The 17,730-nt window shown below is 37.8% G+C and overlaps 1 protein-coding gene across 12 annotated transcripts in view; it reads right to left on the bottom strand.

Annotated features, from left to right (window-relative positions):
* APC (APC regulator of WNT signaling pathway) overlaps positions 1-17,730 on the bottom strand; it is a 338,974-nt gene that overhangs the window by 88,689 nt on the left and 232,555 nt on the right. The window contains exon 1 of one of the 12 annotated variants that reach the window (XM_032335542.1): positions 12,811-13,104. The exons of 9 other annotated variants lie outside the window; for them this stretch is intronic. In XM_032335542.1, the coding sequence (XP_032191433.1) occupies positions 12,811-12,957 (147 nt within the window). In that variant the 5' untranslated portion in view covers positions 12,958-13,104. Of the gene's footprint in view, positions 1-8,580; positions 8,603-12,810; positions 13,105-17,730 lie in introns of those variants that run through there. 2 more of the 12 variants (XM_032335544.1, XM_032335547.1) reach the window with 2 other exon arrangements.

Genomic DNA, 17,730 nt, shown 5'->3' on the forward strand with positions numbered 1-17,730 from the left:
CTTTTTTTTTTTTTAAAAGATTTTATTTTTTTGACCCAGCAGGAGACACAAGCAGGGGGATGTGGCGGAGGGAGAGGGAGAGAAGCAGGGTGCTCAAAATGGGACATGACCCCAGGATTATGGGATCATGACCTGAGCTGATGGCAGATGCTTAACTGATTGAGCCACCAAAGCACCCCTGAAAAATCTTAAACATAAAAATTTAACAAGTTTGTCAGTTTAAGAAATCAATATACCAAAAAAAAACAAAAAAAAAAATTTAATTCCAAGCAGAGCCCCTCACCTATTTTTAAATCTTTTCTCTTTACTTAGCAACCAATGCAGGTTCTTATCCTGAATTCTATTTCTTTTCCTATTCTCTACTAAGACCCAATAAGTCATGATGTTCAGTTTCTTATCTGCTATATTCTTTGCCTACTCCTTCTTTCTTCCTTAAATTCTATAGATGGCCACTTAATTTGGTTAGGCTCCATCCAAGGCCATCCCAAGTGAGGTGAAGCTCCTAGATGGCCACCAAAATTATGTGAAACAGAAGCTGGTTAACATTTTCTGCAAAGGTCAGGTAATAAAAAGGGCTTTTTGGCCCCAATGATTTCTGTCACAACTACCTGTTTGCTTCTAACACAAAAGCAGCCACAGATAATGCATAAATAAATGGGCATGACCAGGAGCACCTGGGTGGCTAAGTTGGTTTGGTGTCCAACTCATAATTTTGGTTAAGGTCATGATCTTGGGGTCCTGGGAATCAAGCCTGGCATTGGGCTCTGAGCTCAGTAGGGAGTCTGCTTGAGATTCTCTCTCCTTCTCCCTCTGCCCCTCTCCTTACTCAAGTATATGCTCTCTCATTCTCTCAATAAATAAATAAAATCTTTTTAAAAACTGGGCATGACCACGTTCCAACAAAACTTAGTTTACAAAAACAGTGATGGTTTGCTGACCCCTGGCCCAGAGCATGAATTCCCAATTCTGGCTTTTAAACACCCCAAGGTAAGACAACTTCAAGGGCTATTAAAATTTTTCAAGATTAGTATTTCACTTTTAAAGAATAGGAAGTAACCTGCTATGCTGACAGAACAGAGAACTAGGAAGTCTTAAGTCTTTGACTAATTTTCAGCAATCATTTTTAATTTTCATGATTTCTTCATCTTTCAGAAATTTGTTGCAAATCTCTATTTGGCTCCCTCTCACTCTATGACATTATAAGTATATATATTTAAATTTTTTTTTACCACCAGTTAAACGGGGTCTTAGGAGAAAGAGGTGATAAATACAAGTGGTTAGTATACTAACTGGCATCAGAAATTCTATTTTTACATTAAGATCTTTAATTCATATAGAATTTCTATTTTTATATATGGTATGAGTATAGTAGTTTAACTTTATTGTCTCTCATATGGATAACCAATTACACCAGCACTATTTATTAAACAAAACATTTCTTTTCCATTGAACATTTCCATTGAAATGTATTTTTTTTTTTAAGATTTTATTTGTTTATGAGAGAGAGAGAGAGAGAAAGGCTCCCTGTGGAGCACAGGGCCTGCCTGATGTGGGACTCGATCCCAAGACCCTGGGATCATGACCTGAGCCAAAGGCAAAGGCTTAACCGCCTAAGCCACCCAGGTACTCCAGAAATGTATCCTTATAATAAGCTATATTCTCATGTATACTTAAAACTGTCACTGTATACATTTAATATTAATTTGAGACAGATTACATTTCTATGATACTAAATCTTAGCTGTGTCATAAATAATTCAGGTCCTTCAATCAAATTTTCTAGCTTTCTTCAAGAGAAGGTTCTATGTCTTTTCTTATCAAATTTATTCCTGGGTTTTTAAAATTGTGAATAAACACCACCATTCCATGCCAGATATTGCTAAGTACAGATAAAAGCTACTGATTTTATTTAATATTTAATTTCTTAACCCACCTTTTCAAATTATCCCATGAGTTCTAACAGTTTTTCTTGTGGATTTTCTGGGTATAATCATGTAATTTATAATTAAATTATATTTTGTCTTTTCTTTCCCAGTATATATACCTCATTTCTTTTTCTTAATTGTTTGTTGGAAACTTCAAAAATAATGTTGAGTAGTGATCTTATCCCTGATTTAAATAGGAATGGTTTAGTGTTTCACCATTTTATAGTCTTACTCAAGATTTCTGTAAATATTTTTTAGGTATTTTCCTTTAAGTTTTGTTTTGGTTTGGTTTTTTAAGATTTATTTATTTATTTATTTGACAGAGAGAAATCACAAGGAGGCAGAGAGGCAGGTGGGTGGGCGGCGGCTGTGGAAAGCAGGCTCCCTGAGGAGCAGATGGCCTGATGCAGGACTTGATCCCAGGTCTGTGAGATCACAACCCGAGCCAACAGAGGCCCAACCCACTGAGCCACCCAGGCGCCCCAAAGTTGTGTTGGTTTTGTTTTTGTTTTGAAGATCTGATTTACTTATTTTAGATAAAGACAGAGAGAGAGAGAGAGAGAGAGAGAGAGAGAGAGTGAGCAGAGGGAGGAGGAGAAGGACAGGAGTAAACAGACTCCCCACTGAGCAGGGAGCTGAACTCTGGGATCACACCCAAGCTGAAGGCAGAGGCTTAACTACCTGAGCCAATGAAGGGCCCCTTCCTTTAAGTTTTTATTAGGAGTAGTTTCTAAATGCTTTTACAACACCTTTTGATATAACACAGAATTATGCAGTTTTTTCTTTTAATTTGTTGCTGTCAATTATAAGATTTTCTCATTTGACCCATCCTCCTCCATTCTTGCAATAAACCATAACTTGTTCACGTTTTATGATTTTACTAGTTTGTTCATTTTTCACATTTTACATAGAAGTATTTTTCTCTTTATTTCTTGATAATTTATAATTTCAATAGATTTCCTCTTTGGTCTGGGGATACATGGAAGACCCTTCTTAATTATTAGGTATATAAGATGACTTCTGAGTCATTTTTTAAATTGCTACTAATTTCTTATTTATTAGACTGATTGGCAACTGCTGCCTACAAAACTGCTATTATCTGGAAAATTTTTTTAAGGTTTGTCTTGTAGTCAAGAACATGATTAATTTTCATAAATATCCCAGTGGAATTTAAAAAAAGGAAAAAGTGTAAAAAGTTTTATCATTTAAATCCTCTATACATGTGCTTTTCTGTGTATTTGGTATGTGAAACTCAGAAAGCCTACCATTTATTGCATACTTACAATATGCTATGTAGTATAAGTGTCCCACATATATGCCACATATATATATATCTCATTTATTCTTTAAAAGTGTGAGGCAGCAGGACGCCTGGGTGGCTCAGTGGGTTAAAGCCTCTGCCTTTGGCTCAGGTCATGATCCCAGGGTCCTGGGATCAAGCCCTGAGTCAGGCTCTCTCCTCCGCGGGGAGCCTGCTTCCCTCTCTCTCTGCCTACCTCTCTGCCTACTTGTGATCTCTGTCAAATAAATAAAATCTTAAAAAAAAAATAAAGTGAAGCAGTATCACTTACCATTTTAGAGTTAAGGAAGATGGGATTTCAAAATGCTAAATAACTTTCCTAAGAACACGAATCAAATGGCTAAGCCAAAATTCAAACTCCTACATGTTTCTAATGCTCCTGCTTTTAAAGACCATACAACATAACACTACCATTACGTGGCTTTCATGACCTGTTATACCTGATAAGCTTCTACCTTCCAAACTTAATTTCTATTAGGTCTCAATATAAAGTCCCTCCTCAAGTCCCTTATCACTATTCCGTACAGACTATTTTGTACTTTTGTTCACAATTCATCTTTTTGAATATCCCATCCTTTTCCCCTGTGCTTTGCTAATGTATCTCCATCCTTTAAGGCCCAGTTCTGTTGCCTTATATAAAACCTTTCTGTCCCCTCCAGCCAATAATGAGCCTTCCTGCTGACTATATAGTAAATACTACAAAACCTGGCTTACCTGTTCTCTAATTATTCCACTTTACCTTAGTGAGTTTTATTTCTCTACCTCTAAGACAAGGTTTATTATTGAATTCTTAGCTTTTGTAATTCCCAAAATGCTTTATTCTGTGACAGCCACAAAAAGACAAATACATGCAAGAACAAACTGAAGCAGTGCTTTATCAGCCACAGGGGGCAAAGGAGAGAAAATGAGGGTACAAATTCAAAGAATGTCTAAGATGACTTTCCCATTAAAATAGTAAGATGATGGATTTCTTTCTGTGGCTATACAATTCAAATCCGTAAACATTTGAGAACTTACTATTCACAAGACATCATAGGCATATTATAAGGAGACTCTGTAGCATGAATTGTGTTCCCCAAAAAGATATGTTGAGTCATAGGTAGCTAATATCTCTGAAAAGTTACCTTCTTTGCAAACAGGAGCTTTATACATGTAATTAAATTAAGATAAGGTCTTACTGGATTAGGGTGGGCCCTAAATCCAATGACTGGTATCCTTAAAGGAAGGCTATGTAAAGAAATGGACACAGAGACCTAGGGAAAACACCATGTGACAATGGAGACAAAGACTGGAGTGTGAGAGCTGCAAGCAAAGGAATGCCAAAGATTGCCAGGAACCACCAAGTGCTCGAGAGAGAGCCAGGGAACAGATTCTCCCTCAGTGTTTCCAGAAGGAACCAACCTTAAGGAAATCTTGGTTTTGGGCTTTTAGCCTCCAGAACTAGATTTCCAAAGCTTTAAGCCACCAGTCTGTGGTACTCTATCACAAGTGCCTTACAAGACTAGGGGAAAAGATAAGTTGTCACATTCCTTATTCTCAAGTATCTTATTATCTAGCAAAGGACTAATATTCCAGTAGCAAGAGTACATTGGGTCAGTATACAAATATATCAGATGTTTGTGTCCCACCGAACATTCTCTTGGCTTCCTTTAACTCTAGTCATTGGTGCATCAATCAGCTCACTGCAGATGCAAACTAGTGGCACATTAGCTGCACCAAGTATCTTCCGCATTCTGTCCTAAAGATACTCCAGTATGGGTCCGCAACATTCATGCATGCACACCTATAAGAAAATGAACATTTGATGGGGCAATCCCTGACTAAAAGGAGATGGAAGCTAGTATATCTAAATCTTTCCTATAGTTGGACAATTCTATGTGGTTCCTCAAAAAGTCCTGACAGGGGCGCCTGGGTGGCTCAGTGGGTTAAAGCCTCTGCCTTCGGCTCAGGTCATGATCCCAGGGTCCTGGGATGGAGCCCCGCATTGGGCTCTCTGCTCAGCAGGGAGCCTGCTTCCTCCTCTCTCTCTCTCTCTCTCTCTCTGCCTGCCTCTCTGCCTACTTGTGATCTCTGTCTGTCAAATAAATAAATTTTTAAAAATTTAAAAAAAAAAAAAAAAAAAGCCTGACAGATGAAGCCACAGCTGTCCAAAGTGATAATCAACTTGAGGACATACGCTTATGCTGGCTGTCCCTCTTCACTACTTAATTCCTTCTAGTCCTCTACTCTTGGATCACTTTCCAAAGACAGTATTTCACCCAAAGCCTTGTCTCAAGATTCTGACTTACAGGGGACACAGGCTAAGATAAAAATTACCTATAACTCAAAGGCAAATCTGTATTTAAAAACATCTGAGAGAATGCTGTGGGAGTTATACCTTCCGGAGAAAATTAGAGAAAGCATTAAGAATGTAAAAGCATTTAAGAAGGGACTTGAGGGGCACCTGGGTGGCTCAGTGGGTTAAAGCCTCTGCCTTCAGCTCAGGTCATGATCCCAGAGTCCTGGGATTGAGCCCTTCATTGGGCTTTCTGCTTGGCGAGGAGCCTGCTTCCCTTCCTCTCTCTCTGCCTGCCTCTCTGCCTAGTTGTGATCTCTGTCTGTCAAATAAATAAATAAAATCTTAAAAAAAAAAAAACAAAAAACCAACAAGGGACTTGAAAGATGGCAAAAATGCTAATAAACATAAATGTGAGGATAGTACTTCAGAAAACAGCAAAATCAAGGTTCAGAGTTTGGAAAAATGACATTTGGGGGAATAGATGGCAGTTTAATTTAGCTGAAATTCAGTACAGAGGAATCAGGGAAAATATGGAGGGGTAAGAGCATAAATATGGACTGAAACCATATTGTGGCTAGGTGATTTCATAATGTGAGGAAGAGGAGGTCTGGATAGAGTAGCTAAAGAAATAGTATAATAACAAGCCTAAAGGGTATAAGGCCATGTTGCTTTAAAGTTTCTCACTTTCTATTATAAACGATCTCAGAAGTAGTTAATATACTGACACATATTAAGTGATAATAAAACCAAGAATCTAAAAATAGCTGGTGGAAATATATTTTAATATTCTTCAATGTTCTATTTATTTACGATGTGAGTGACATTATATACTATATTTTTAAAAAATCTGATAAATGAAAATGTGAATTTACCTAAAAAAGTAACATTATTCAGGGTGCCTGGGTGGCTCAGTGGGTTAGGGTCTCTGCCTTCGGCTCAGGTCATGATCCTGGAGTCCTGGGATTGAGCCCCGCATCGGGCTCTCTGCTCAGACGGGAGCCTGCTTCCCCCTCTCTCTGTCTGCCTCTCTGCCTACTTGTGGTCTCTGTCAAGTAGATAAATAAAATCTTAAAAAAAAAAAAAAAGTAACATTATTCACCAAAGTATAACTAACTCAAAAACCAAAACAAAACAAAACAAAAAAACCAAAACCAAAACTCAAAAACTTCAGCCTAAAAAAAAAAGAACTGTGTATATATACACCTATAGTAGACAGAGTAATGACCCCATGAAGATGTCCACATCCTAATCCCTGAAGCCCCTGAATGTGTTACTTTACATGATTAAAGAGACTTCACAGATGTGATTAAGTTAAGGGTCTTAACATGGGGAGATTCTCCTTAATTATATAGCTGGACCTAAGGTAATCACAAGGGCTCTTCTAAGGAGATGGAAGGGTCAGAGTCACAGAGCGAATGTAACAACCAGAAGCAAAGGGTCAGAGAGAGATTTAGTATGCTGCTAGCACTGAAGACTGAGGAAGGGACCACAAGCCAGTACAGGTGGCCTCTAGAAGCTAGAAAAAGAAAATAGGTTCTCCCCTATAGCCTCTGGAGGAAGTGTAGTACGGCTGCTTGCTTGCTTGCTTGCTTGCTTTGACAGAGAGAGATCACAAGCAGGCAGAGAGGCAGGCAGAGAGAGAGAGAGAGAGAGAGAGAGAGAAGCAGTCTCCCTGCTGAACAGAGAGCCTGATGTGGGACTCGATCCCAGGACCCCGAGATCATGACCCGAGCCAAAGGCAGCGGCCTAACCCACTGAGCCACCCAGGCGCCCCCAGTACTGCTGCTATTTTGATTTCAGGCCACTGAAACCCATTTCAGACTTCTGACCTCTAGAGCAATAGGAAAAGAAACTTGTGGGGTGTTAAACCAAGTTTGTAGTAATTTGTTATAATAGCAATGGGAAAAAATGCCCTATGATCCAGTGATTCTCTCCTAGGAAAAAATTCCATTGAAACTTCTTACTGATCATGTAGTGATCTTAAAATATACCCACAATTTCTTTGACTCTATTCCTTCAAAAGGTAGAGCTTAATTTATCTCCTTTCTTGTGGGCTGGACTTAATAATGACTCACGTCTAATGAAGAAAATATGGTAGCAGTGTGGCTTTTGAGTCTATGTCATAGATGGCTTCCTTCTTGTTCTTTCTGAGATCAGGGAAGAAGCCAGCGGCCCTGTCATGAAGATATTCAAGCAGCTCCATGGAGAGGCCTATGGCAAAGCACTGAGGCCTCTTGGCAACAGTCAAGGGAAAGAGACTACATGAGTGAGCCATCTTGAAAGCGGATCCTCCAGTTTAGTCAAGCCTTTAGATGACTGGCTGACATGTTGACTTCATCAGAGATTCTGAGCCAGACCACACAACTAAGACATTCTTGAATTTCTGCTCCACAGAAACTTTAACATAATAAATATTTGTTCTTTGAGTCACTAAGACTTCAGGTAATTTGTTATGTGGATTTGTAACTAGCATAGTCTAAAAAAAGTCACATAGAAGGATGTATACCTTATCCTTTGTGGTAAAAAGAGGTTTGGAAAAAATCTAGGAACTTCACTAGAGGAACAGTCACAGATATCACATAATACTACACAGAAGAGTTAGTACCCAAAACCAGACAGATATAAAGTAAAATACATGGAGCTTAAAAATAATATTGAGTCATAAATGTTATAAAATTATGTAAATTAAAAAAACTTTGGATGGGGCACCTGGGTGGCTCAGTCAGTTAGGCATCTGTCTCTTGATTTCTGTTCAGGTAATGACTGCAGGTTTGTGGTGCCTGCTTGAGATTCTCTCTCTCCCCCCACCCCCCCAAAAAAGAAAAGCCAAATTTGGATACATTCCCCAAAGAAATGAAAGCAGGGACTTATGGAGATTATCTGTACACCCACATTCACAGCAGCATTATTCACAACAGCCAAAGGTGGAAGTGACCCAAGATTCCATGCAAAGATGAACAGATAAATGAAATGTGGAATACATTTTCAGCATTTATAAGGAAGGGTGTTGTGACACATGCTACAACATGGATGAACCCTGAAGACATGCTAAGTGAAATAAGCCAATCACAGGGGCACCTGGGTGGCTCAGTGGGTTAAAGCCTCTGCCTTCGCTCGGGTCATGGTCCCAGGGTCCTGGGATCAAGCCTTGCATTGGGCTCTCTGCTTGGCAGTGAACCTGCTTCCTCATCTCTCTCTGCCTGCTACTCTGCCTACTTGTGATCTCTGTCTGTCAAAGAAATAAAATCTTTAAAAAAAAAAAAAGAAATAAGCCAATCACAGAGGGACAAATACTGTATGATTCCCCTTATATGAAGTTCCTGGGAAGTCAAATTTATAGAAAGTGGAAGAAAAATGGTGGTTGCCAGGGTTGCAGACAGGGGGAAATGAGGAGCTGGTGTTTAATGGCTACAGTTTCGGCTAGGGAGTATGAAAAAGTTCTGGAGATTGACTGCGGTACATTCACAACAATATGAATGTACTTAATGCCACAGAACTATTACATATTCAAAAAAGGTTAAGATGGTATATTTTACGTATGTGTATTTTACAATAAAAATCCTCATTAACAGAAAAAATAGGCGCACAAAATGATGCTAAATATTTCACAAGAACTGATGCATACATTTTTTAAAGATTTTATTTATTTGAGAGAGACACAGAGAGATAGGGAGAGAAAGCATGAGCAGGGGGGAGAGGAAGAAGCAGACTCCTTGCTGAGCAAGGAGCCCAACATGGACCTGGATCCCAGGACTCTGGGATCATGACCTGAGCTGAAGGCAGACACTTAACTGACTGAGCCAACCAGATGCCCCAGAACTGATTCATATTTAAGAACACATTTGAATGGGGGTGCCTGGGTGGCTCAGTGGGTTAAAGCCTCTGCCTTGGGCTCAGGTCATGATCCCAGGGTCCTGGGATCGAGCCCCGCATCGGGCTCTCTGCTCCGCAGCGAAGCCTGCTTCCCTTCCTCTCTCTCTGCCTGCCTCTCTGCCTGCTTGTGACTTCTGTCTGTCAAATAAATAAATAAATAAATAAATAAATAAATTAAAAAAAAAAAAAAAAAAAAGAACACATTTGAATGAATGGCAAAAAAGGGAGTGGGAATATGGTGTGAGAATAAAGGAGATAAGGCTTGCCCTACATGAACTGATGATGTCATGATTTGATTTACAAAAAACAATCTTCAAGAACATATCTAATATATAATATGAGAGATGCCACTGATACCAAAAATAGAGCTGGTATAACATTCCTTCTAGAAGTTGACCCTGCAGAAATCAAGAACCACAGATAACTGACTATGAGCACTAGAAGATCTAGAAATCACTTCATCTAATCTTCTCATTTTACATTCCAGACCCTTCAAGATAATTTGCTTTTCAGAATTATCTGTGGTTCTAAGCAGATTTTTACAAAGCACCATGTTTCAGATAGCAAACTACTACATTCTTCTAAATTAGATGATATTTTATATGATACAAACCTTTAAAGATCCTAGGAGTAGCCAAAGCAATCACTGTTTAACTACTAATAACATTTCACTTAGCTCTATTATGTTTCTTAGAGGTGAGTTTCCATGTCTTATTTGACTCTCCAAAACATTTTACAGGTCTGGCATTTAATAAGTACTCAAATACACAGTGAATGTACAGCCTCAGGTACTATACCAAAATGCCCTATCTCATCTTGTGTACTATGCAATGTTTCACTCAGGTCATAATACCAAAAAAGAGAGAAAGAGTGAGAGAGAGAAATAAAGGAAAAAAAAAAAAGGTGAGAGGGAAGGTCAAAATTAAGAAATTAAGGAGAACATTTAATATAAAAAGCCTGGCTAAATTATGTGTAATTAATGACAGCAAAAAAACAGAGAAAAATGGTTAGACAAAAATCCACAGAGCATCAATAAACAGCTTTCAGTTCATAGGCAAACTTACGAATATTTAACTTCTGAATTCCTTAATAGTTCAATTTCCAAGACCATAAAAGCCAATAGTTCAGTCTTCTACTAGGTATTTCATACCACAAGGGGAAAGAAATCAACTTTTCTTATTTTAGTTATTTCTTAGTTAATTCCAGAAAATACCCCAATCTAGGGTTATTCTATTTAGAAGTGTGCATATAATTAGTAAGATGATCTTTAAAAAAGTATGTTATAAATATCACTATGAAAACTGCTGTCTCTCCAATTGCTTGTTATCAGGTATTTTACAAAGCATTCTTATATCATGGTTAAAAACTCAATACCAAGTAAGATTTATTTTTCATTTAATTAATAATTTGTTGATGACTTATATTGCTTTTCAAATAATTTCTATTATATGCTATTTTGTACATTATGTATGTAATGAGATATATTATGAAATAGTTTCATAGACCTATGTTCTTTACATCCTAATGCGATACATGACCTTGGATAAAGTCACAACATAATAATAATCAACATTTAAAATGAAAATAATGCTACACTTAGCTATTTAGACAGTAAAAGAAGATAATCATAAACTCTCAAAGGCTATCCTAATTTGAGGTTCAAAGAACTAAATAGTATTAGCTATTAAAATTCATTTGCAATTTTAATGTGATACCTTTAATTCTAGCTACAGTTTCTATCAGATTTTAAAAAGAGATCTTAAGGACTATTAACCCTGATATCCATGATCAAGTAATTCTTAAAGCAGAAGTAATTGTTTAAATAAAGAATAAAATTATCAGTAGAAACACTATATAGCCTAATTTATTCAAGATCAATTCCTTATTATGTTGAAAAAAATTACTGAAACAAAATTCCAGGTTCTCTAAAGACTTTCCACTATATAAGCACAATTTAAGAGACACTGTCACTGATCCTGGAGGGCTTTACAAAGCCACTGTCATCCTATTCAGGGAGTAGGGAGGTGTGGCAGGCTGGCTACTATAATAAGCATAAATATTAAGTATTTAAAACCATGTTTAATCTGAAAACATATGTTTTTAGACATTTAAGAAAAAGAAAAAATAAGTGCAATGAAAACATTGTATCAAGAGTATATCTTATGAGTATTTACTAAACAGAAACGTATCTAAAAAAAGAAATCTTGGTGCTTTAACCTAAAATATTTGCCTTTAGAGTTTATTCAATAATATCTAAAAGTAACTAAAGAACAATATAAAATTACTTAAATATTAAGCCTACGAAAAATCTGTCGCTATAATTTTTAATTTTTCATAAAGTAATTCACATTATGGTGATTTACTCCTGAATAACCTAATAGATGGCATAAAGCTACACTAACAAAGGAAAAGAGCCACACTGCTTCATACATAATTTATTAACATTTCCTATAGGATTTATGTTAAAGCAAAGAATTTTAACATCTCTTTAGTGATGCAGAATCAAAGTGTCCCATACATTCCACTGTCAAAACACTTCAGCCTGGTATTCTTCCTACTTTAAAAAATTAAATGTTTTTTTTTTCCTCCTACTAGGTTGCAGTTATATACCACGGCTTCTTGTAAATGGACTTCTACCACCAGCATTGCTGCAAGGTTTCTTATTCCTCTGCAGTTGTCTTTTCAGCCTCACCGAGGGAGAAGAGCATTGCTGCAGTCATCTACAAAAAGCCACTACCATTTCGACTTGTAACCAACAAAGACGCTGGTAAAATTTTTTTGCCACCCTATTCAGAGACAGTTCATTTAGATGTGTTGCAAAAGCAGGCACTTTTGGTAACCAAAATTTCTCCAATCAACCAAAACCACCTCTCAAGCTCTGCAGTACCTGCCTCCTCCTCTTCCTCCTCTCCCAAGAAGCCCTGTCCACTAGATTCACATAAGACATCAGCAGCAGCTTTGTATTCTCTCTTGGCTACCAATGCATATGTCCTTGTGGCCAGGGAGGAAAAAAAGCCTTTCAATGGGCTACAGCTTTTGCTCCTCGCCATGAATATGCTCCATTCTTTGTTGTCCTCTACCCGTTTCCTTAGATACTGTTACTGCACTCTGTCAACAGGCATTATAAAAACAAAACCTCCTTCTAGCTTCAAAAACAGCTCTTTCTCACCAGACTCCCCTTAACACTCCTACCCCTCCCCCCTTCTTCCTCTTCTGTCAAAAACCCTGGATCAGAAGCACAGGAAATCCATCTCCTGTGCTGCATTAGGCGGGGAGGGGGGAGACGCCCCTGCCTCCTGGCTTGACTTGTGGCAACAGACCCTGTGCCAAGGAAAGGCCACCGGTTTCAGACAGTGCAAGAGAAAATCGCCTCCCACCACCTCAACCCCCCCGCCTCCCCGCAGCAAGCCGGGCCATCGTGGCTCCAGCACCTACCCCATTTCCGAGCCCAGCAGCACCTCCATTCCGTCTCCAGTGACACCCAGGCGGGCTGCGCCAATACAGCCACATGTCAGTCACGTGTGCCTGCGTCCAGCCAATCGGCGGGTCCCCGACGGGAATGGGGAGCGCCCTGGACCGCATCCAGCGGATTACACAGCTGCTTCACGCTCGGCTTCCCGACCCGCACTCCGCAATAGAGCACCAAGCCCCGCCCCACGGCACAGCAGTCGACCCCAGCCCGCATCTACTGCTGATGGGTGCGCCCTCACTGCCCGGGTCCCCAGGCAACCCACCAAAGCCAAGGAAGCTGACTAGTATAATAGGGTGGGGTGGGGGAGGTCTACGGGGCAGAAAGCTTAGCATGAGATGCTGGAGGTCGGTGGGTGACTAATAAATTATATCTCATTTGTAGAGATTAACATGTTTGCAGCACAGAGAGAAAAAAATTCTATTAAATGCATTACAACAAATAAATTTACATTACAAGTCACTGATTTGTTGGGTAAATCACTTGAACTATGTTTGAAAAATACAGTCACCACAAAAGCATACAGTGGCTAAGATCAGAATCATAGAGTCACACAGTTTGCTCCTGCCACTTAGTAGTTGTGTGGATTTCAGTCACTTAAAGGCTCAGTGTTTCAATTTCCTCTACAAAACGGGAGATATATGGAATAAAGGAGTTAATATAAATGATGCAGTATTTAGAGCAGTCCCTGACACGGTTAAGTGTTGTCAGCTACTACCAACTTGAAACTTCTTAGTGCAAATTCTACATTTCATTTAAATCAAACCAAGTGAAGCGTAAATTACTAATATTTGTAAGTTGGAAGGGCAAATTCAAACTGCCAAGAATTTAAAGTAGATTTCAATTTTGGTTTAAATGGGGGAAGACCAGTGTGTCCATGATCTATTTCAAATTTATTTATTTATTTATAATTTGACAGAGAGAGATCACAAGTAGACGGAGAGGCAGGCAGAGAGAGAGAGATAAAGGGAAGCAGGCTCCCTGCTGAGCAGAGAGCCCGATGCGGGACTCGATCCCAGGACCCTGAGATCATGACCTGAGCTGAAGGCAGCGGCTTAACCCACAGCCACCCAGGCGCCCTCTATTTCAAATTTAAAAGGATATTTAACTTCAGGTTTTTTAAAGGAGATGTTATTTATGATAACCTTTTCTCATTTTTTAAAATTAATAGCATGAAAAGAAGCAAGCTATTAAACAGCCTATTTGGAGTAATGCCATTTTATTAAAAAATGTATGACTTAGTAATAGACATAGCAAAATGCTCATAGATGTGTGCATAACCAGTGCTCAGTGGTCATCCATGGAAATTGGGATTTTCGAGTTTTCTCTTTTTCCTTTGTGCTTTTCAATGGTTTTTCTTTGTGTCTATCTTATAATGCCTGATTGTATATCTTGATACCTTGCTATCGTATATATAGCAATTAACTTCCAAGTATTTGTTGAACACATGAGCAAACACTGACCACATATTACTAGTAATTAGAAAAAATTATATATTAAAAGTTCAAATATATTTAGAAATAATTTCCCTCATATTTGAAAGAAAGGAAATGTGAATCAGTTTGACTCTATCTCAAATAGCCCTTTCGTCAGGATGACTTAGTTTTACAAAAGGCTTTCAAGAGTCTCTTACTGAAAGTGCATGATTCACTGAACAAGACTTAATTATTTATATAGTCACTGACCATTTGTGACAAATTCAGAATAGATAATTCCTCATACGGCCTAAACTTCTGGAAAGAAAAAGTACCCTTCAAAACAAAGAATATACTTTAGAAGCTCCTAAAAATAACTTCTTAGTATCCTAAGAAACAATTCTTGACTCAGACTATGATTCAAGTTGTTATTTAGTAAACCAGTTTGTAGCTAAAATATTTGTCTAAATTTTTACTGTTATGTATTGCTCAAGTCAATCAGTGATTCAAATGACAAAACTTTAAAGAAAACTCTGACCATTACATGTCTATTAAGCATGATAATTCAAATCTAAAAGCAAGCCAATCTAAAAACTTCACATTTACACTATTGCCAACTGAATTATTCAGTAAGCTTTTTTCTCTTTAAGTATTCCACAAAAATTTTATTTTTTTAAGATTTTATTTATTTATTTGTAAGAGAGAGAAAGAAAGCAAGCACAAGCAGGGGGCGTGGCAGACAGAGGGAGAAGCAAACTCCCCAATAAGCAGATGAGCAAGGAGCCAGATGTGGGACTCAATCCCAAGATCCTGGGATTATGACCTGAGTGGAAGACAGATGCTTAAAGTCTGTGACAGCCAGATGCCCCGGATTTGAATTTTATTTTTAAAATGTATATAGCCATTTTAAAAACAATCAGTTAAAAGCATATACAATCAAAAGGTATTGGGCCAAGTCTGAACACAATGAAGATCATTAAAACATTAATTGGTATTCCAAGTTTGTTTGTATGTATCTCAGAATACAGCTCCTGCCATTCCTATTTAAATAAACATGTTAGCATTAAGACTACATATATATGTATGCACTAAAAATATTTACTGATTAAAGTGAAATTCTACAGAAATAAATGTATGTTAAGGCTATTGCAAGAAGGCACTGATAAACATGCCTTTGATTTCAAATATCTATTCATTTATGATCAGATGTGACTGTTTTTGTAAATGTTATAAATATGAACACATGGGTTCATCTTAAATAAAGAAAATCTTCTGCAGCTTAAAAAAATTAATGACTAAATAAATGAATAGGATTCTTAATGTCTTAAATCTTGCACTCCATTTTAACACAGACACGTTTGGCCTAATTTTAAGACCTGTGATTTCAGGGGCACCTGGGTGGCGCAGGGGGTTAAAGCTTCTGCCTTCGGCTCAGGTCATGATCGCAGGGTCCTGGGATAGAGCCCCGCATTGGGCTCTCTGATCAGCAGGGAGCCTGCTTCCCCCCTCTCTCTGCCTACTTGTGATCTCTGTTAAATAAATAAATAAATAAAATCTTCAAAAAAAAAAAAAAAGAAGACTTGTGATTTCAAAAACTGACAAGAATAATATAGACAACATTATTAACTAGTATAAAGGAGTTAAAATTTGTGTTCCTTCCTGTTATCTTAATCCACTCTTGTGCTTTATCAATATTTAACTCTTTTTCTTTACTGGAGACCTCAGGTATACATACTGAAATAGAACACATTTATGCCTATGCAGATATCAACACTTTTTTTTTCCTTTAAAATTAGTAACTATGTATTGAAAAAGCACACAATAGTGTAAATCTAAGTTCTCCAGGTGCTAAGTAATCAGATAAAGCTCAGATTCATTTAGAAATCTCAGGTCTTTAGATTTATACTGGTTTATAGTAAAATGAAAAAGCATAAGAGAATAAAATGAGAGTGCCTGGGTGGCTCAGTGGGTTAGGCCTCTGCTTCGGCTCAGGTCATGATCCCAGAGTCCTGGGATCCAGGCCTGCATCCACTCTCTGTTCAGCAGGGAGCCTGCTTCCCAGGTTCTCTCTGCCTGCCTCTCTGCTTACTTGTGATCTCTCTCTGTCAAATAAATAAATAAAATCTTAAAAAAAAAAAAAGAAGAAGAAGAGAACAAAATGAGATTTCAAAGGCCTAATAGGTTATGAGGACCAGTTCTCCCATATTTTCTCTATTTTTCACAGAATGTGGGAAGGAGCTGAACTGTTACAATGGCAATGGAATTTTTAGTGATGTATAAACTAAGCAGGAGATAAGAGTAAATCTTTTACTTATCTGTATATACTGTCACCTCAAGAGAAAAATTTCTCAAAATAAATTTTCCTAGCACCAATATTTAAAGCTTAAGTAGTTTTTTTCCCTCTAATCTTTCTCCTTTCTTATCTGCAAATACCAAAATAGTTTTTTACACCTAAAGAACATTTCATGGCTTTCCACTGCTAACAGTGGCATTGAAACAGCTTGGAGTTTAATCATGGAGTGCCCTGAATGGCACATTAATTAATTAGTCTTCCTATACTTCCTACACTAAAAGGTTTCCTATCTGTATTGTTTCTTATGGCTGCCATAACAAATTACCACAAAGTCCATGGCTTAAAACAACCAAATGTGTTATCTCACACTTTTTGCAGTTCAGAAGTCCAAAATGGGTCTCACTCTAAACTAAAATCAAGGTATCTACAGGGCTGTCCTCCTTGCTGGAGGCCTGCGGCAGAATCTGTTTTCTTGCCCTTTCCAGCTTTCAGAGACCAAATACATTCCTTGGTTGAAGGCCTCCTTCCTCCATCTTCAAAACCAGCAACAGTGGATCAAGTCCTCAATTTGTAGCACTCTGATCTTGCTGCTGTCATTTCTTTCTTTGGCTCTTATTCTACTTCTCTCTTACATTTTTAAAGACTCACTTCAAGGACTCTTACACTGGTCCACCTCAACAATCCAGGACAATCTCCCTATTTTCTGGTTACCTCTTTAGTGACTTTATTCCATCTGCAAACTTAATTCCCCTTTGTTATAAAATCTAACATATTTACAAATTCTGGGGATTAAGAGGTGGACATCTTTGGGGATCCATTATTCTGTCTACCACACCACAGCTTAATCTTTAACTATTTCAGAACTTGCATCCTAATAATAGTCCAATCAAACTAAGTACTGTCACCTTAAATGTAGGACTTTTGCCTTTATTCTAATCTGATATAGTAGAAGGTTCCAGTATATAGAGATTAAAGATTAAGTCTCAAAGTTCTGAATCTTTCATTTTGTAGCTCTACGACTTTGGATAAGTCATTTAACTATTCTAAAGTTTGGCTACTTTTTCATCTGTAAAATGAAGAATAACTGTTTGGCTTATTATATAGAGCTATTTAAGGATCAAATGTGTAATTCTGAACAAATTTTATAAACTATAAAATACTTCAAAGTAAAGGATTAT

Source organism: Mustela erminea, chromosome 3, assembly GCF_009829155.1.
Source record: "Mustela erminea isolate mMusErm1 chromosome 3, mMusErm1.Pri, whole genome shotgun sequence".
In the NCBI taxonomy this organism is placed as follows: Eukaryota; Metazoa; Chordata; class Mammalia; order Carnivora; family Mustelidae; genus Mustela; species Mustela erminea.